The 19941-nt window shown below is 54.3% G+C and overlaps 1 protein-coding gene across 1 annotated transcript in view; it reads right to left on the reverse strand.

Moving 5' to 3' along the window:
- SLCO2B1 (solute carrier organic anion transporter family member 2B1) overlaps positions 1–19941 on the reverse strand; it is a 56874-nt gene that overhangs the window by 24439 nt on the left and 12494 nt on the right. The window contains exons 2-7 of the mRNA XM_045293090.1: positions 14586–14704; positions 13272–13409; positions 10849–11011; positions 5827–6057; positions 5480–5578; positions 3192–3533 (exon numbers count right to left, since the gene is read on the reverse strand). Of these exons, the coding sequence (XP_045149025.1) occupies positions 3192–3533; positions 5480–5578; positions 5827–6057; positions 10849–11011; positions 13272–13409; positions 14586–14704 (1092 nt within the window). The remainder of the gene's footprint in view (positions 1–3191; positions 3534–5479; positions 5579–5826; positions 6058–10848; positions 11012–13271; positions 13410–14585; positions 14705–19941) is intronic.

A 19941-nucleotide genomic window follows, 5' to 3' on the forward strand; every position in this document is an offset into this window, starting at 1 on the left:
TTAGAATCACAGAACTTTAAAGCCATATCATCTCAGCCTCGCAGACTCTCAGAGCAATATCAGAAACGACAGGCACAGAGAATCCTGGAAAGGATGCGCCAGGAGGGAAGTCTCAGAGTCTCCTAGTGCTCAGAGGCTGGGCAGGGCCGGAGGTTCTCAGGAGAAGAGGCCTATATGCTGGGAGGTAGCTGGCCAGGCCTCTCCTAGCTCTTGCTCAGACCCAAGGGCAGGCACTCAGGAGAACCACAGGGTCAAGGAGGGCGTTTCAGCTGCTGGCTGACGGCGTGGGTCTCCACCACCTGCCAGCCAGCCCTCAAGGGGCCATCGTTCCTCCCTGGGCTCCTGGAGAATGTCGTGCTTCCTGGCACGCTCTGGGTGACCTCCTTCAACCCCATCTTATATTGTGCCCAGTGGGGGCTGCAAAGAACTTGGTCATGGCCATGGGAGGAACCTGAGCTCCCGTCCCGGCATGCCCCCTCTCTGCACAGTTCTCTCAGTCTTCCTTCACTGCCCGAGAGCTCCCTGAGGCAGGGCTGTGGGTCTCATCCCTTTGCCCGCCGCCCCCCGGGGAAATATTCGTGTCATCCTCCAGAGACAGGGAACCACAAAGAGAAGAAATCATCAAACCAATGAGAGCTAGCAGATCTCGTTGGATCAACTGTCCACTATACTATGAAGGTGGAGGCCAGAGGCCTTCTCCCTTGGGTAACTTAGAAAATGGCACTTTACTCCTATAGGGGATGTTGGAGACTCTGGAGACCTGAGCCTGGGATGTGATACTGGCAAAGGTTTCACCAATCTTCACCAACTGAAGCCCCATCTTCAGTTTCTCCTCCTGTCCTTTCCCTGCCCCTACAGAAGAGACCTGGCTCAGGTCTGAGACCTGGCCCTTTGGCCTAATTGGTGGCCCAGGTAGGCCAGGCTGGGCCAGTCAATATTCCTGAAAGCAGCCCAGGCCAAAGCCCCCTCAAGGAGGTAGGAGAACAATTCCTCCCGCATCAATATGTATTGCCTCAGAGCTGTTGGAAGCAGATCATCATGTTCTCAGCCTTTAGTTCTTTTTAAAGAACCTCTCACCCCCTCCCCTCCCCACTCCCTATCCCCAAAGTGTTGACAGAATGAATCCAGACAGCCAGACAGGTTCACAGCCGGGGAGCCGGGGCCCCAAGGCATCACAGAGGCATAGCCCTTAAAACCGGAATCTCTGAATTATGGCAGCTTCAACTCAAGAAGCCACGCATTTTCAGAATCCGAGAGGCAGAGTTGCTCCAGGCATCTAACTTCAGTTTCTTCCATGGTGGAAGGGGGACATGGGAAGTGACTTGCCCAAAGTCACACAACTGACATGTGACCAAGCCTAGCACAGACAAGTCTCCCACTCCCAGCTCTGTTCCTTCCGAGTGTCCAAAGGTCAAGATCACTCCGTCGCCCTGTTCTAATTTAGGACTCAACTTAGAGAGTATCATCAGTATCTCTGTCCTTCTTCTTCTAAGATCACCCCACGTCCAAGATCTCTCCTTCAAGTTACAGGAATCCTATGTCTACCAATTTCCGTCTGAGCTAGGCAGCACCGGGAACGACCATCTGTGGTTCCAAACTCAAGCCTTCCTGCCCTGGGAGTGGCCGCTCAGCCTCCGCTCGGCTTTTCACTGGCCCGGGGATGTCTCTGCAGTCTTCCTGGATAGCTTCGGGATTCATCCCCACTCCCTGACTCCTGGTCAATGCAGTGCCTTGCCCCGGCAGCTGTTGTTTAGATCGTGGCAAGAGCCTGTTGTATGGACGACCCTATTTCTCAACCTTTCCCCATCCGTTCTCCTTGTCCCTCACAATCTTTCTGTCCACCAAACCTGTCAGAGCTAGCAGCGCTGTGTGGCTCTCAGTGACGGAACCATGGGACTCCCCTATTTACCCTCTGTCCAGGGCTGTCCATTGCCTTGTAACCTGGCGGTCAAGGGCTTTCCTGTTCGGCCCCTGCTGGCTGTTCCTGCATCATTTTCTTTGATCTCCCTTCCCACATACACATCCTTGACTCTGCCAGGGGGTGGGGAGGGGAGGTTTGGGGGAGCAGTCGGTTCTGAGACTTGCACTCAAATCCCGGCTTTTCTAGAGAGAGCTGATCTAGCCCCTTTTAGGCCCAAACTCTCTTCCTCCACAGATCAGCAGATCTGTTTGTGTGCCCCAATCTGCCATCATATGTCCACCCTTTCTTACAACAAAAATACTCAACAGGATTTTATAGAAATCATCCCTTTGACATCAGAGTTTCTTGGCAACAACTAACTTCCTCAATTTTTTATTATCTGTGACTTCCAATCACCACCCCTGCTTCAGAAAAAGAGTAATGCAAACTGCCGATTTGCAGATCGTAAAGAAACGTGTGCAGATAGAACGTGGACATGAGTGATGTTAACATGACTAACATGTGATTCAGCTTCAAAGACGTTCTGCCATCCCCTGTGCTTTGGGGGGGTGGGGGCTGTGTTTTGTAGGTCCCTGGAAAATCTGAGGCCCCAGGCCTGGAACGAACGATCTATCCTGCTCCACGACCCTCTCTTACCAGCCCTGAGATCACAACAGAATGTCTTTACCTGGCTGAATTGCAGCGTCCTCTTCTGAGGCAAGGACCACTCGCCCCAAAAGGTGAGCAGGGGATATTCAGTGAGATCTCCCATAAGCATGAGACCAGGTTGGTGCTACTTGTCTAGGCATCTATGTCCTCGATCAACTGAGCCCCCTTTTAAGTGTAGAGACCAGAGCTGATCTTTGCATGACCAGAGTCCAGCCTGGGCCTTGTCCCAGAGAGACAATCCATACGTGTTTATCCCCTTCACTGCCCTCCCAAAGGCCAGGTTCATTTCTGCAATCAATTCTCTGCCCTTGTTCTTTCCCAATCTACAATGCCCTCCTTTCTCCTCCCCAAGTTTCCACACATCCTTATATGTAGGACTCAAATCCTTCCTCTTCGGGAAAGTCTCCTAGACCCTCCTGCTCATCCTCCTCATCCTCCCAGCTCTTAACAGGCCCGTAGCACATTACAACTCGACACAAATCTTTTGTGACCAGCAGAAAGGCTGGAGGCGCAGTGGTTAGAGTAAAAGCCATGGGTGCTGCGAGCGCTACCCCTTGTTGGCTCAGTGATCTTGGGTAAGTCCCTCGATATCCTCACCATGGAAGGGGCAGGTAACGCTCACCTTGCAGGACTGTTAGGATGATGCAGTTGATCCCGGGCATGGAGGGGCGTGGTGAGCACGAGGTCCCGTGCCCAGGAGGGATGAAGTTAGGGTTACAAAAGCTGGCAAGAAGGTGGGAGCTGGAGCCCAGGGTGTGGCGGGCGGAGCTTACTTTGCTGGCAGGTGAGGCGATAATGGACAAGATCCTCGAGCGGAAGCGAAGCTCATGCTTCTCCTTGGGCATCTCCCTGGGGAAGAAGAAGTAGGGGGTGGCAGCCAGTGCCACCGCGCCAGCAGAGATGAGGAAGCCCAGCCACCAGGCACCCACCCAGCGGGGGTCCTTCGAAGTCAGGCTGATGCCACCTAGAAGAGAAAACAATGGTGCTGTTCAGGTCAGGTAGGCCATCACCCTGTGGCTGACCTTTAAGACACAAGTCAGCCTGGAAGAGCAGAGAAAGACTTTGGGCTGGGAGTCAGGAGAGGTGAGATCTGCCCCTATGAGACCTTGGGCAGGTCACCGGTCCTTTCTGGGCCTCCATTTCTCCAACTACTAAGACATGGAGTATGGCGGCCAAGGTGGTGGACTTTAGAAATGAGTGGATCGGAAATCTGTGGTGAACTGCATCCCCCGGGCAAGTTACTTAATCGCTTTTTTGTTTCAGTTTCTTCCTTTATGAAACAGGGAGAATAATTGCAGCTTCGTCTGGGGTGGTCCTTGGGAATGAATGACAGGGACTATGGCGTCAAGCACCTAGCCGAGTGCCAGGCACACGGTCACATCGTGCAGGTGTTTGCTCGTCTTATTTTTGTGCTGAGTACGACCCTGGCCTTAATTCTGCTCACTGCATGATCGAAACTGCTCTGGTGGTTCTCAGACTTGCATGATGATGGAAATCACCAGGGGCGCATGTCAAACACCACGTATTGCCTAAGACTTCCTTAGAACGCCCACAGGGTTGGGCAGGAAGGTGGTCAAGGAATCGGTCTCCTCGCCAAGGTCCCCAGGTGCTTCTGACCACCCCCACCACCACTTCCAGGTTTAGCTAGGAATTCTTCCAGCTACCCATCGAGCCTCTTGGGCCCCGACATTGAGTTGGGTTCATCCTCCTTCCACCTGCACACTATCTGGAAAGACTATGAAAATGTAAATGCACAATCAAACTCTCCCTGTTGTGCAGGACTGAGCCCCTCACTGCTGAATTTTCTGCTCCTCCCGGCCCAGGAGCCAGAGCACACAGCCAACACTCACACAACCTGCTTGCAAAGCTGGGGGTGGATTGCCTTTGGCACGGAGAGCCTTGGCTTCCTCCTCCACTTATTGTTCCTCCTGCCTCTCTGCCAGCCGGGGGAGAGGTCACACACCCACACTCTCAACTCCTCTGCTTCTCCCATACCGCCTGGGCCTGCCACAACCCTGGTCCCCCCACTCCATGAATCCCCCTAGAAACAGAAGCACAAGTGAGGTGGCACCTCAGTGCACACCTGCCTGCCGAGGGGCCACATCAGTTGGAATGATGCCAGTGTAGTCAGAAAGCATGCCCCCTCCCCCAAGACTGGATGTGTCTCCAGGACTTTGACCCCTGGGGCCATCCTGGGAGGGAGAGGAGTGTGGCAGCCACAGTCCTGTGCCAGCCCCTGTGGCCAGTTTTCTAGAAGAAAGGGGGCTGGGTGGGCTGTTCCTCGTGACCTTGATTCCCAGCTGCCCAGGACTGGTTGGCGGCATCTTTGATGAGAAGCCGTCCAGCAAGCCACATGCATGTCACTTGCGTGTGAGCAAATCCCCGGGGGAGTGGTAGGGCTGTTCTCGCATGAGCCCCCCTCCCACTCTTCTGTGGGGAGCCAGCGCACCAGGCCACTCACTCCACAGCCATGGCTGCCTTCAGGCTAAGCTTCAGTGCACTCCTTAGCCCATTCTGACCACGGCCTGGATCAGAGACCGTGGAAGTTTCCCACACTCTGAGACGGTCAGAACCAGAAGAGCCCTGAGAGGTTGTCTGGGAAAGTTCTAGGTGACGCACTGCGGACCTGAGCATGGGGCTGGGGGCCAGAGGGAAGAAGGTGAGGACTCAGAGCGCGCCTTGCAGCCACAAGCCCGATTCCTCCCCTGAAGGCCACTTCCTAGTTGACCGCCATCAGCTCTTTTGCAAAAGAGATGGGGCGGAGGTGCCCTATCTTCCCCGACAGGGAAGACAGCGAAGGCTCAGAGGGGAGACAGTCAGCGGCATTGTTGGGTTTTGAACCCAGGGTCTCCCAGGAGCCCAGCAAGCTGCCTGGGCTGCCCTTGGGTGAGGGAGAAGGAAGAGGCTCACCTTCTGGCATCCGGTTAATGTCCACGTAAAGGCGCAGCATGAGGCCCCCCAGCCCATAGGCCAGGCCTGGCCCCAACATGGTCACGGCAAACAGGATCCCTGCAACACAAAGCCGGGGGGTCCTGCTAGCTTCGGTCTCCCTAAACAGCCTGGTGACTGCCCAGACTCCCAGTGGGCAGGAGTGGCCTGGCCTCCCCGGGTCAGGTCTGGAAAGGTCTGCAGGGCTGCTGTCAGCCTTTCCTGGACAGATGGGGCTGAGAACAGGACATCAATGTCACCAAATGGGGCATCTTCCTCCTGAACCTGGCCCGGCCCTCAAAGCCTGGCGGCATGAGACCAAGACTCACCTAGGTACAGGGGGGAGTTGTTGCTGTGGGCGAAGTCATCGATGTAGGAGATCCCGAAAGGCTGGATGGGCACAGCCCCCACGCCGAGGAGGGTCTGGGCCACAAACATCAGCCCCACCACTGCCAGATGCCGGGTCTCTGTGTAGCTAGAGCAGTTGCCATTGGAGTGGGCTGGTGCGGGGTCTGAGGTCACCGGCAGGCACAGGGACGTCTCAGAGGCTTGTGGCAGATCTGCTGAGAGAAGAAGCAAACAGAAACGGTGATGACAATCAGCCAGAGGCTGACAAGGTGACCCCCCAGGTCTCAGTGCGGAGTGGGTTCCATATAGCTGTCAATCGCTGTGATCGCCCCAAAGGCAATGGCCAGGATATTCCTTCAAGGACCTTCGGGGGGTGGGGCGGGGGGGTGGTGTTCAAACTGCCAGACTTTCGGTCAGTAGCCGGGCATCTAACCCTCTGTACCACTCAGGGATCCCTGGGCGGCAGCAGCCAACATCACTTAGCACTGACAGATGCAAGGTACTGCTGTAAGGGCTCTATCTACTCATCCCTGAACCTTCAGGGTGGACCTCGGGAAGCTCCGCTCATCACCCCGTTTCACAGATGGAGGAAACGGATGCTCAGACAGCCACTGGCAAGGGGCAGAGGCGGGATTTGAACCTGGGCAGGCAGTCTGGCTGGAGAGCTCATGCTCTTAAACACCATACCCCTCCTGAGCAGAGGCGGGTGGAAGTGCCTTGGCAACAGTGGCTCTGGGGCGTGGTGGGATAGGCGAAGGAGGTCGAGCTTGAACAAACAAGATCGTCTGCAGGATGAAGGAAGGGGCTGTGTCCCACGGAGGGGCCGCAGGACGTGACCAGTGGCTCAGGAGAATGAGTAGACTGTGTCAGAGGGTGAAGGGCAAGGCCAGGGCGGGAGGCTGAGGAGGAAGGGAAGGAGCCGGGACTGGGATGTGGCGGAGGATCCTGGAAACATTGGTGCTCCTTTTGGGGTTTGGGGTCTGCTCAGGACAAAGCCACAGATAACTTCTTAATGTAGTACTAGACATGTGTTGCCTGCAGCTCACCAATATTTGGTGAGCAAACTCCAGGAGACACTCACACTATTGTGATCCCAAGTGCAGACACCGACGTGGCTGTCTGACTGTGGCCTGCCCTGCCCCTTCTGGGCGCCCGAGCTCAGGGGTGTGTCCACCTGGCCTGAAGAGTGATGCCTGGGGTCCGGGAAGTGCCATGGGAACCAAGGTCAAGGATCTGGATGTCAACAGAGCCCTCACTGTGTGACTTGGACACCGGCCTTACCCCCTGTGGCCCTTCATTTCCTCATCTTGCAAATGAGTCCCCTACAATGGATGTTCTACCTCGAAGCTATTCAGAAGCAGAATAACTCAGCAGTTCAGGGCCAGCTACCGTGGTGGGTCATCATTCTACTAGCTGTGGGCTCAGGGGACGTTCCTCCCTCCCTGAGCCTTGCCGTCCTCACTCATCAAATGGGGCAACCCTAACACTGTACAATGTACGGCCATGGGAAACAGGATGGCCCGTCTGCAGAAGGTTGGAACTAGAAGTACCGTGTGAGCCCACAATCCTTCTCGCTCTCTCACCGGCAGCGAGTCAATCCTGACTCATGCGACCCTGTAGGACAGGATGGAGCTAACCCTGTGCGTTTCTGAGACTGTAACTCTACTGAAGAAGAAAGCCTCCTTCCCCCCTGTGGAGCAGCTGGTGTTTCAAACTGTTAACCTCCCAGTTCACAGCCCAACGGATAACCTCTGTGCCACCAGGGCTCAGAAATAAGAGCCACGACGTGAATAGAGAGATGCGCCCATGTTCATCGCCGCACTATTAGCAACCGCAGAATGATGGAAACAACTTGATGCCCATCGATGGGGGAACGGATAAAGGATGCACACTAGACCATCCGGCAGCGCTCAGAATCATGATGGCTAAGTGAGACCTCAAAACCTGGATCCCCTTGAAGGATATTGGGATGAATGAAATGAGTCGAATATTGTACGAGATCACTATTATAAAAAGTCAAGAGAAGGTTGTTTTCACACAAAAAGAACCATTCTTTGGTGGTCTGCTGGGTACTAGGGGTGCAGACCATGGGCTGGAGGGCAGACGCAGGTTAACTTGGGGGAAGGGGAAGGCGGTCTACAGTGAGAGGGAGGCTGGCAGGAAAGGGACGGGGCAGAAGGCAGCCTGTGGAGAGTGCGAGAGTGAAAGGCAGCCAAAGTGCCTCGAGCCACACACACACCCTGCAACAATGGCGGCCTGTGCGTGGCTGGGGGCACAGTAGGCAAATACCTACCCCTATGCCGAGGCTTGGCAGGGGACATGTGTCGGTGGGTGTTTGCCTTGGCTGAGAATATAGCCATGAATGTGGGGGAGCGCACAGGGGCAGCGCTGTGAAACGTTGGACATAACCAAACACTTTGAGGGGATGAGTCTTCATGCTTAGGGGCTCAGGACCATAGACTCAGGGAACGCCGATGTCAATCGGCATAACACAGTTTACTAAGGTAATGTGCTACATCCCTGCTGAGTTGAGTGGAAACTGGGGTCCCGAAAGCTCATGAGCAGCCATCTAAGGTGCAGCCATTGGTCTCTCCCTGCCCAGAGGAAAGAACAGAGATGGAAATAGGAGATGTAGAAACAATTCGTCTAGTGGGCTAACGACGCACGAGCACATCCTTTCCATAACCCTGAGACCCGTAGAACTAGATGGTGCCCCGCTACTCCTCCTACTGCTAACTGCCCGGAAAGGGGTGGCAATTGGTCCTGGATAGAGTGGGAGAAAAATGTGGATCAAAGCTCAAGATCCTAAGAAAAACCAGGTTTACTGGTCACATCAAGCCTAGGGGCGCGGTGACCATGGCCCTTAGTCACGCTTTGGGTGTGGAACTGAACTCACCCTCCTGGCTCCATTTTCAGCCAAGTCATAGACAGGTCTGTACGGGACACAGTGACACTTGTGAGGGACACGCTTCTTAGAGAATCAGCAGCCGTTTGAGCTGAAAAGGGCAGCATGGACCGCAGGCCCGCGTTCAGAAGGGCTAGAGATCAAAGAGGAAGGGAAACAGGGAGCACCGGAAGGAAGTGAGAGCAAGGCTGTTACACTGTGGAGCTGCCATCAGTGAGACGAAACAGAATGTGTTCCAACGGCTGATTGAAAACCGGCTCTGCTCTGGAAACCTTCCCCCAGTTCACAATCCACAACTGAAGAAGGAGGAGGAGGAGGAGGAGGAGGAGAAAGAAGAAGAAGAGGTCAGGAGTGGGGCATGCTGCCTGTGTATGGGGTTCACTTAACATTAGACATGATGGCTTAGAGATTGGACTTGTCCCCATAGGCCTATGTCCCCTGTGCCTAGCAGAGGGCACTAACACACAAAGCAAACCTAACTCACAGCCATTGAGTTGATGCCAACTCATAGCCACCCTCATCGGATGGGGTAGAAGTGCCCCTGTGAGCTTCCGAGACTGTAACTCTTTATGGGAGTAGAAAGCCTTGTCTTTCTCCTGCTGGTGGTTTTGAACTGTGGACCTTGCGGTTAGCAGCCCAGTGTGTAACCATGATGGCCCCAGAGCTCCTTGGAACACAATAGAACTTGGTAAACATTTACAAAGACCAGATGCATGGAGTGGCCTGGAATGCCTGAGCTGGGCCGGCTCCAGGAGGCCCCTGGGTCTGTTCACTCGGTGTTCACGTGTGAATACCGCGAGTCGGCCAGGCCCAGGGCTTTGCTCAGAGAGTTGCAGGGCCCCGCGGCAGCGCAGGACAGGGGTGGCCGTGAACAGGAAGAAGAATGTGTGTGGCCCTTCCCAGAAATAACTTTGTTGAAGTGAAACGCTGGACAAATAACAGCAAGGAAATCTTCTTGTCCAGTATTCCGGTAAGTCCTCTTGACAGCTCTCCACGCAGGCAGGCCTAGGGCAACGACCTCACACTCCTCAGACACAGGCTGTACTTTTCCGCTACCTGCTCTGGCTCGTGCGCCCCTCCCCCAGCTCCCTCCAACTACAAGTGTCCTGCCCCTACTCAGGGCTCGGATGGCTCCCTCCGGCCACCTCCTGAGGGGCTGGACTCTTTGTACCTTTCTGACCTCACCCTTTTCTGAGAAATCCCTACTGCTAGTCTGGGACCTGGCCTCCTTCCCTGAGTCCTATACCCCCTGGGTTTTCCTCCTCACACACTTGAAACCTTGTGGGGTCATGGTCTCTGTATCCTTTCCTCAATCCCCAGAGAAAAAGACTGAGACCCCTGAGATAGCCTGTCGTAAAATAGACATCACGAAGGGTTTTGTTTTGTGTTTTTGATGAGCCAACAGATGGATGGACGGATAGATGGATGGATGAACTATTGGATGGGTGGGTGGATGAGTGGGTAAGTGGATAACTAGATGGGTGGGTGGGTGGATGAATGGACGGATGGATGGACGGATGGGAGAGGAAAAGAAGGAAATTAAGAGTATTGGGTTGTGTTCTCTAAGAGTCAGGTAGCGAAGCAGGCTCTCAAGAAAATTCCACTAGGCTGAATGGGAATTCCCTATTCCAGCCTAAAATTCTTTCATGTTTGCATTTGTCTATTCATTGCTTCATTCATTATTTCATCAATGTCTTGGCTTCTCATGAGGGTTAAATGCATTAATGCACATAACGTACTAACGATAGCATCTGGTGCGTGGTGAGTGGTGTACAACACTGCCGTTCTTATTCCACAAAATACTTCTTAAGGGCCTACTGCACGTCAAGGCCAAAGTTAGAATGCATTGCAAATTCACCTCTGTCCCTAAAAACACAGAAACAGACCCGCAGATGCTGACTAAGAGAGGCCGAAGGGCCTCACACCTCTGCCCTGGTAGGTACTCTAGCTCACACCGCAGGACTGGGACGCAGGGAACAGCCCTCTATAACTGAGTGCCCTGGGAAGTTGGGACCCATCCCGGCTGGTAGTGGAATGTGGTATGGCCCTGGTGCACAAGATGCAGCTCCTCCTGCCTCGTGCCCCCTCTTGCTCTTACCAGGGCTGGTGTGGTCGTAGCGGTATGGCTCCGAGATGAACTGCGGGAGGCTCATGAGCAGACCCGCCAGGGCCACGAGGAGAGCCCCGCAGCCGATCAGGCGAGGCCGGTGCACTCGACTGCCGAAATAGCTCACAAACACAATCAGGCCTACGTTTCCCACCTGCAAAAGGACAAGGGAACCTGTGAAAGGGGGACAGGCCTGGTGGGAGAGGTCCACACCATTCTGATCTCTATTGCCAGCCTCGGTGTCTTTTTCCATCAGTAAAGCTGGTTAGCTGGCTGAATCACAATCTTCCAGCCCTGGTGATGTAGTGGGTTCTACAATGGGCTGCCAGCCGCAAGGCCAGCAATTTAAAAACCACCAGAAAGAGAGAGACAAGGCATTCGTGTAACGTGACAGCCTCAGACACTCAAAGGGACAGGTACTATCTTGTCCTGTAGACTCGCTATAAGTGGGAATCAACTGGATGAGTTTGGAGGATCTTGTTAGGCATTCCAGCGGCACAGTGCTCAGCTGCTAACTGCAAGGTTGGTAGCTCAAATCCACCAGCCACTCTTTGAGAGAAAGTTGAGGCTTTCTCTGCGCCTGGTAAGACTGACAGCCTTGGTTACTGTGTGGGGCCGTTCTACTGTCCTGCAGGCTTGCCATGAGTCAGAATCAGCTCTGCGGCAGTGGAGTTGGGGCTTTCAGTGAGAAGGCCTTTCTGACAAATATTAGCCCTGGGCCCTCCTAGAAAGGGCTCTAGTAAGGGAGAAGAACAAGGACAAACAGGACAAGGCTAGAAATTCACGTTTGTCTTGGAGCGTGGCTTGGACCAGTTGGTAGACAGTGGAGGAGTCTATCGAGGAAAAGGATCTTGGGTTTCTGGGAAGGCATAAAGGAGAGAAACCCATCAAGAAAATCTAAAGCCAGAAGACTACGCCTTGGGATTTTGACTCCTAGGATGCAAACTGCAGGCCATGGATGCTGGAGGGGACTTGAGAACCTGCAGGGCAGGCTCTGCAGCTGGGCTCTCAGTCCCAACTGCACGACCTACGGCCTGGGGCCCGCAGCTCACCCCGCTGAGCTGGGGCTCCCCACTGGGAAGTAGGCGACCAGCACAAGACTGTCACTGAGAAGGACCAGCACGCTGTTGTCCGCAGGGGCCACGGGGGTCCCAGAGGAAGGCAGCGGCTCTCACGTCCCGTTCTGAGATCTGGACGGGAGGGCGGGTGACCCAGCAACATCGAGGGACGTGTAGCAGGCAGGCCTTGGGTTGGGAGGAATGTGACACGTTACCCAACAGAGAGAGACGTTCACAGAAATCTGCCGGGCGGGGAGAAACTGTGTTTTCTGGACATCTGCCGCCTCTGAGGGGGAAACATCTGGATGCGGCGGGAGAGGCCCATGGCGGCACTCTCTAAAACAGCTTCTGCACTCTCCATGCAGCTTCTCAAGTCCCAACCGGGGGTCAGCCCCAGCGGCAGAGGACCCCTGGGCCTCTCGGAAGACTGACACCCCATCCAGACCGTGGGCTCACTTCCTCCTTCATCGCCCACCGCCAGGTTTGAAAGTCAGACCACTGACCCCATCTCCACCTCCCTCTCATGGCACCCGTGGAACTGACCTCCCCTGATTCCTTCCCGGGGCAGGTACTTGCCAGGGACCAGAGGGAAAGCGGGTGGCCATGGGACTCCCAACTCTCTCTCCGAGGCTACATGCCCGATTCCAGTGCGTCCAGGGAAGGGCTTTAGGAAGCCTGGGCAGTGATCTCCCTGGGCCTCTGTTGTAAGCATGCCCAGTCAGGTTCTCAGCCAGGAAACTTTGGGAGGGCAGTGTGGCAGTTATATAATCTCCTGTCAACTTGAGTGAAGGGGTGGAGTCTATCCTGTCAATCAGATCATAGCCAATGAGGCCTCTGGGTGGGCATGATCTTCTCCTGAGGATTCTGGGAATTCCTGTCTTCCTCCCTGGAGGCAGGAGACACTCTCTCTCGGGCCTTCCCTTTTCTGCTGCTGAGACACTCTGAGCACTGGAGGAGCCACGTGGAGAGCCACGCCAGCATTGAGATGCTTCCACCACCACTGGATCCACAAGACTGCCCACCCACTGGCCTGTGATCTTCCAGCATTTGGCATCATTGCGTGTGCTGTGTGAGTCTGAAGAGGAATTTATAGATTGGTATCAGATATAAGGGCTACAATCAGACTTATGGACTTGATCTGGACTGGGCTGGGATGCTTTCTCAATATGCAATTGCTCTTTGAGATAAAGCTCTTTCTTATACACCTATGAGTGTCTATGAATTTGTATCCCTAGTCAACCTGGACTAACACAGGCAGTCTAAGGAGAGTTTGGAGAGCGGAGTGTGATGGGGCCTGCTGAGGACACTGGAAGAGGAGGGGCGGGGTGCAGATGGGCCAGGGCCCGTGCTTCGTACCTCATTGAAGGCGGCCAGCAACCCTGAGGTCTGACTGGAGAGGCCGTAGCGCTTTTCCACGGTGGAAATGGAGCTCTTGAGATAGCCGGAGATCATGAGCTGGGCCAGCTGCAGCAGGCTGTGGCACAGGACGAAGAACTGCCAGGGTCCCCGCAGAGATGGCCGTGGGCAGAGGGACAGGGAAACGGGCATAGGGGAGACACACCCGAGGGGTGGAGGGGCAGATCCAGAGAGAGGTGGAGTTGTCGATTGAGGGGAGGGGGGAGAGTGAGGGATCAGGAGAGGGACCAAGAATAGAGATGGGGAAGCCGGGTCAGAAGAAACAGATGCACGGGAGGAGAGAGAAGAACAAGCACACGAGAAGAGAGTCAGAGAGAAATGAGTGAGGGCGTCTCACACCTGCCCCCCTCCCCAAGAGCAGAGAGGATGCCCGATTGACTCACTCCAAGTCTTCAGGAGCTAGCCAGCACCCGCGTGCTTGAAAGTGCGGTATCCGCGGGCCCAGGAATGGTGGGGACGCTCTCCGACCTTCAGAGCTTCCCTTGGGGCTGGTCTGGACTTTGGACCCTGCTTCTTTCACCTAATCCCTCTTACCCAGAGAGCCCAATCCTTCCCCGCCCCACCCCCAGCTTCACCCAGATCCTCTCCACTCCACCCCTCCTGGCATCTCCTGGGGAGCCTGCCTGCACCACACACACCAAAGCCCCAGGCTGCCTCATCTCATCCCCACCTTGTCCCGCCCGCTTCACCCCACTCCAAAATACCCCAGCCTATCTCCAGTCCTTCCCCCAAACTGGCAGGGTTCCCAAGAGAAACAGAACTATTGGGGGAGAATTTTAAAAATGCGTTTCTCTTTAGAGCGTTCATTTCTTTGGGGCCTCAGTTCCATCCTCTTGGCAATGAGGACACCCCAGGGCTGCAAGAACCGCACAGGATGGTGTGTGAGCAGCCCTGACATGGGGCCAGGCATCGAGGGGGGCTGCATGTTGGGGACTCCCCAGAACACCCCAGGACTCATGCAAGGTCAGTATCTCTGGGTCCTTCTTGTCCTCCTAAGGATGTAAGAGGACTCGACCCCTACGGCCCCCAGAGCAGCCACTTTGTTCCTGAGGGCGCAGAAATAGTTACCGGCACCTTCCATGTGCCTGAAACCAAGCGGGGAACTTTTGTGCCCCACCCCCTTGATCCTCCCAGCCACCATTAGACAGCTGAGGAAGCAGAGGTCACCATTTGTCCGGTGGTTATCACCCAGCCGGGGCAGAGGCTGCTCTGTGGGCTTGGGCGCCCATTGCCCTGCCAGGCCCTGGGAGGTACCTTGATGCTGTGCAGCATACTTGGCTGCTTGGCTACGCTGGCTTTGCCTCCAGGTGTGGCGTCAGTGTCTGCTGTGACCTTGCTGTCCTCTGGCATCTGGGGTCCTTCACCCGTGGGCCCTGTGGGACAGCCAGCCGGAAGTGAGAGTTAGGATCTGGAACCCCGGAGAATGCCCCTGGCCCCGGAAGGCCCAGAGCCAGGTATTTGAGGAGGCAGGAGCCATAGAGGCTGCTGAGAATCTGAGACCACCAGGCAGACTGGCCCTCTCAGTGAAGGTGCTGAGAGGGACCTTCCTAAGAGGGGACCCCCTATTACACGAGCACACATTCACTTCCTTCAGGAGAGAAGCTGCTGCCCCCTCCAAGGACACACACCTGGGAGGGATCAATGGCCTCAAGCCCACGCTCCCCAGCGCCGCCCCGTGGGCAGGCCGAGTGGTGGAGACAGCTTGTTCTCTTAGAGGCTGGCCTGCAGCTGGGTCTAGCTGGCTTTGTCATGGATCAGGGATCTGAGGTCAGGTTCCCCCGCATCAGGACTCAGCTCATGGTCAGGGATGAATGGTTTTTCTGGGGTGTTGTTCAGAACAGATATCAGCACCCCCACAAGGAACCACTGTAAAATCATGGGGCCTGGTGTTCAAATGACACCACAAACCACATTGTGGGTCAGGGGCAAAAGGGCCCTTCCAGAATCTGCTCGGTTTCATCCTCTTCCGGATAAACTCCCGGGGCTGGAACCTGGGCCCTTGGCCCTCATTCTGTGTGTTGGTCTCCCCCTGTGGTAGCCACGGAGAAGCCATGGAACCCCTTCTGAGGCACCTCCCAGGGGCTCCTTGTGGTTCATCTCAGCGGGGAGCCCAGAGGTCTGGCTTGGGGAGACTCCACCCCTTATTTAGATGGAAACCACCTGCTCCTTCAAGCAACCCAAGTCTACTTGGCTTCCTCTCTCTCAGGGCCCCGCTTCCTGCCAGGAGTCTCTTCCATTGTTTCCAACGCCTCTCAACTCTGTTGGGAGTTTCCCACAACCCACAAGCTCCTCCTGGATCAGAGGTGATCGGAGGACAGTCCCGAGGCCATTACCGCCCCGTATTCCATCTCCGGGACTGGAAAGGACCTTCATAAGGCAAGTGAAGGAGGTGGCTACACAGGACCCACCCACACACAGAAGGTCTGCGTTCCTCCTGCACAGTCCCTGGGAGCCTGAGGAATTTACTTTTTAATTCAGATACAATTCACCTCCCACAGAATCAGCTCTCTGTAAGTGTACGATGCAGCAGTTTATAGTATGCTCAGCTGGACAGTGGGCACAGCATCTGACTCCAGGACATTTTCGCCTCCCTAATGGAAACCCCCAGGCTCATTAGCAGTAGCTCCCAGTCACACATCCTCTGGCAACCACGCATCCACTTTCTGTCTCTAACCAAAACCATTCACTGCCACCGAGCAGAGTGCAACTCCCAGCGACCCTATGGGACAGGGTTGAATTCTCCCTGAGGGTTTCCGAGACTAGAAAGGCTCCTCTGTCTTCCATGGAGTGGCTGGTGGCTTTGAACTGCTGGTCTTGCAGTTCGCAGCCCAACATGTAACCCTCTATGCCACCTGGGCTCCTCTAGCTTTGCTTATTCTGAATCTTTCATATAAGCGATACCGTATAGTTATAGGACCTCCCGGGACTGCGTTCTTTTACTGTCTTCAAGGTTCATTTATCTGGTAGCCTGTATTGGTCCTCCATTCCTTTTATTTTAAGGGTTCAACGATATTCCATTCTTTTTTATGTACCACATTTTGTTTATCCATGAATCAATTCATGAACATTTGGGCTGTTTTTAAGAGCCTTGGTGGTTACACCTTGGGCTGTTAACTGCAAAGTGAGCAGTTTGAAACCACCAGACACTCTTCGGGAGAAAGACAGGGCTTTCTACTCTCGGTAGAATTACAGCCTCGGAAACCCTATCCCATATCAGTGCGTCTTCGCTGACGCCGGGGCAGTGCACTGGGGCGTGGGATGTCTTTACTTTGGGGCGAGTGTGAAGAATGGCTCCCTGAATGTTTGTGTGCACGTTCTTGAGTGGACGTGCTTTCAGTGTCTTGAGCAGATGACGGGAAGTGGAGCTCCCAGGAACTCTGCGGTGATCTTCTGGGGAAACCACCAAGCTTTTCCACAGTGGCTTCCCATTTTACAATCCCACCAGTGATGGGCCAGGGTTCCTGTTTCTCCACCTCCCCGACAGCACCTGTTAGGACCGGACTTTAACGGTTAGCTGAAATGCTGGTGTTTTTCTTCATTCCACCCAACAGCGCCTTGGAGGAAACACCTGGTTGATCTCGGCCACCCAGTTAAGAGCCTGTGGAGCACAGCTCTAACTCTGGGAAACGGTGGCCATGTGTCGGAGACAGCCACTGCTAGTGGGCAGGGAGTGGTAGCTCCCTGTACTGTTGCTTTTTCAATAGTTTTATTGGCACACCACTTACATATCATACAGTTCATTCAATCATATCACGGGGCATTGTACAGTCAGGAGCACTTCAATCTTAGAGCATCTCCCCCCGCCCTCCATTGGATAAAGCGCCTTTTCCATGTGTGGTGCAATCACAGTCAGTTCTAGTGCTCCCTCCCCAGCCACTGCTTTCATAACTTACTCCCCAAATCCCCGCGCCCTCCCTATCACCCAACCCCAACACCTGCACTCCCTATAACCTCTTCTGGCAGCTATTTTCCTTACGTATCCACTCCTGCTGTGCCTCACAGCTGGGAAACTCAATAGAAAACAGTAAAAAACAAAATTGTACTAAGGCTCAACTGAAGCAGAATAAAGACAAACATACAAATAATGCGTAAGAAGGGAAATACCCCTGTGGTGGCGACATCATCTCCTGTCAACTTGCAAAGGGGTGGAGTCTAGCCTGTCAGTCAGATCATAGCCAATGAGGCCTCTGTGTGGGCTTGGTCTTCTCCTGAGGATTCTGGGAACTCCTGTCTTCCTCCTTGGAGGCAGGAGGCACTCTCTACTTGGTCGTCCTGCTGACAAGCCACATGGAGCTACACCGAAGCAGCCAGAGCCATGACGCTGGAGGAGCCACATGGAGACCCACACCAGTGCTGAGATGCTTCCACTGCTACTGGATCCATAAGACTTTCCATCCACCAGCCTGTGATCTTCCTGCATTCAGCATCATTTCATGGCTGTGTGAGTTTAAAGAGGAATTTATGGACTAGTATTGACATATGGGGTAATATAGGACTTAGGGACTTGATCTGAAGTGGGTTGGGATGTTTTCTTAATGTGCAATCGCTCTTTGATATAAAGGTCTCTCCTACATACATATGAGTGTCTTTGGATTTGTTTCTTTACTCAGCCTGAACTAACAACCCCTATCAACATTCAAAAGGCTAGAGAGGACAATTCTGTCATGGAACAAGTAAGAGATACTTGCCCCCAGTATAAATTCAGTTCATGTCTGTGGGGGTGTGGTGGGGGTAGGGGGTGAACTGCCTAAGTATCGAGTTAGATTCAGCATGATCATGATTACAGTGGTCTCTGCCTGGTTGTAAGGCTGTTCAGGACTCTTGCCTGTGGCTAGAGTGGATCTGCCAGCGGCTCAGTCTGACTGGATCCTCTGCAAATGGATTTTGGGTTCCCATCCCGGTAGTTTTGATTTGCATTTCCCTGATGCAAACTATAGGAGCCCTGCTGGCCTAGTGGATTGCATGTTGTGCTGTTAAACACAAGGTCAGAAGTTTGAGCCTACCAGCTGCTCCACCGAAGAAAGATGAGGTTTTCTGCTCCTGTAAAGACGGACAGCCTCGGAAACCCACCGAGGCAGCTCTGCTCTGACCACAGGGTCTCTAGGAGCCGCAGTTGGCTTGGTGGCAGTGAGTTTGGGGTGTTTTGAATTTTGGAGGCACATTGATGACATTGGGCCTCTTTTTTGTGTGCTTATTAGTCATCTCTTCTTTGGAGAAATGCTTATTCTGAGGAATTTGAGGAAATGGAAGTACTGTGATTGGGGGGAAGTCTGACATAAACACTCAGAGGAAACAAAACTGACATCTGACAGGGAAGAAGGAGCCCCGGCGGTGTAATGGTTACACAGGACACTGTGAACTGAAAGGTCAGCAGTTCAAAGCCACCAGCCAGCGGAGGTCCAAGGGAGAAAGATGAGACTTTCTACTTCCGTAAAGAGTTAGTCTTGGAAGTCCACCGGGCGGCCCTACCCGGCTTTATAGGGTCACCTTGAAAGTGAGGGGGCTTTTTTAGACAGGAGGAGACAAAGGACTGAACCAGAGAAGGAAAACGTGGGGGAGACTCTGAGGAAGTCATGTTGAAGAAGAGAAGGCCAGGAGATGCTAAGCAGACTCTCCCGGGAGTGACTGAGGCGACCCTTCTGGGTCTCAGTGTTTTAACTCGGCAGAGACTGGCCACAAACCCACATAGTAGGCTGTGCTTCACGCCCCCATGTGCTTGGAAACCCTCGGGGTGAGGGGGCAGTTGTGGGCTGGAATTCAAGCGGAGGGGCTGAGCCTGGTAGGGGAGTGAAGACAGGGCACAGAGCCAGGTCCCGAGCAGAACAGCCCATCCCCTTTCTCTCCCAGGTGGGCAGCTAGATTTTGAGCCCCAAGGAGGTCCGCTGGTGCTAAGGGCTGGGGCCTCATTACCCAAATAGCTAGCAGGCAGGGATCTGCCTGCCTGCCAGCCAGTTCCTAGGCTAGCTGCTCATTCGGGCACACCCGTCTGCACCAGCTGGTAAACTAGTCCTTGGTTCAGCTGTCTGTCAGACGTCTCTCTGTCTCAGTCAGTCGGAAACTTTGTTGACTAGGTAGCTGGTCATCAGAGCCTCCTCCTAGAGGGCCCCCTCTGCGGACAGACATCAACATCCCCACACCAGCTGAGCAGGAATGACGACGGAACCAGCCTGATGGGGAGCCTTTCTCTGCCTGTTTCTGGCCAGAAAGGCCCAAGGAGGATATTTCTGCCTCCTGTCGTCATTCCCCAGCTGCAAACAGCAAATCCCAGGGAGAAGCAGGGCTGGGTGTGGGCTTTGGACTCCTTGGGCCTAGGCTGAAGTCCAGCTCTGCCATCGTTCTGTAAGGCAGCTGTGACTCCATGGCAGGCAGAGCCTCTTAAAATAGGCCTAAGTTTCATTTTTCCAACCTTGAGTTTTGTTTCTCTAACAAAGTCACCCTCCTTGTCTCGGAGGAGGCCACTGCGTTGGTGCTCTGGGACTTGGACGCTAGCTCGAGCTAGTCAATAAACTCCTCTGTTGTTTGCAGTCTCGGTGACTACAGTTCTACTGTGGGAGCCTGGCCATGTCCCTCAGTCTTTCCCAACATCTATTTCTTCATCCGGAAAGAGGCT

Source organism: Echinops telfairi, unplaced genomic scaffold, assembly GCF_000313985.2.
Source record: "Echinops telfairi isolate 266 unplaced genomic scaffold, ASM31398v2 ScPeMD7_1713;HRSCAF=2227, whole genome shotgun sequence".
NCBI classification, from domain to species: Eukaryota; Metazoa; Chordata; class Mammalia; order Afrosoricida; family Tenrecidae; genus Echinops; species Echinops telfairi.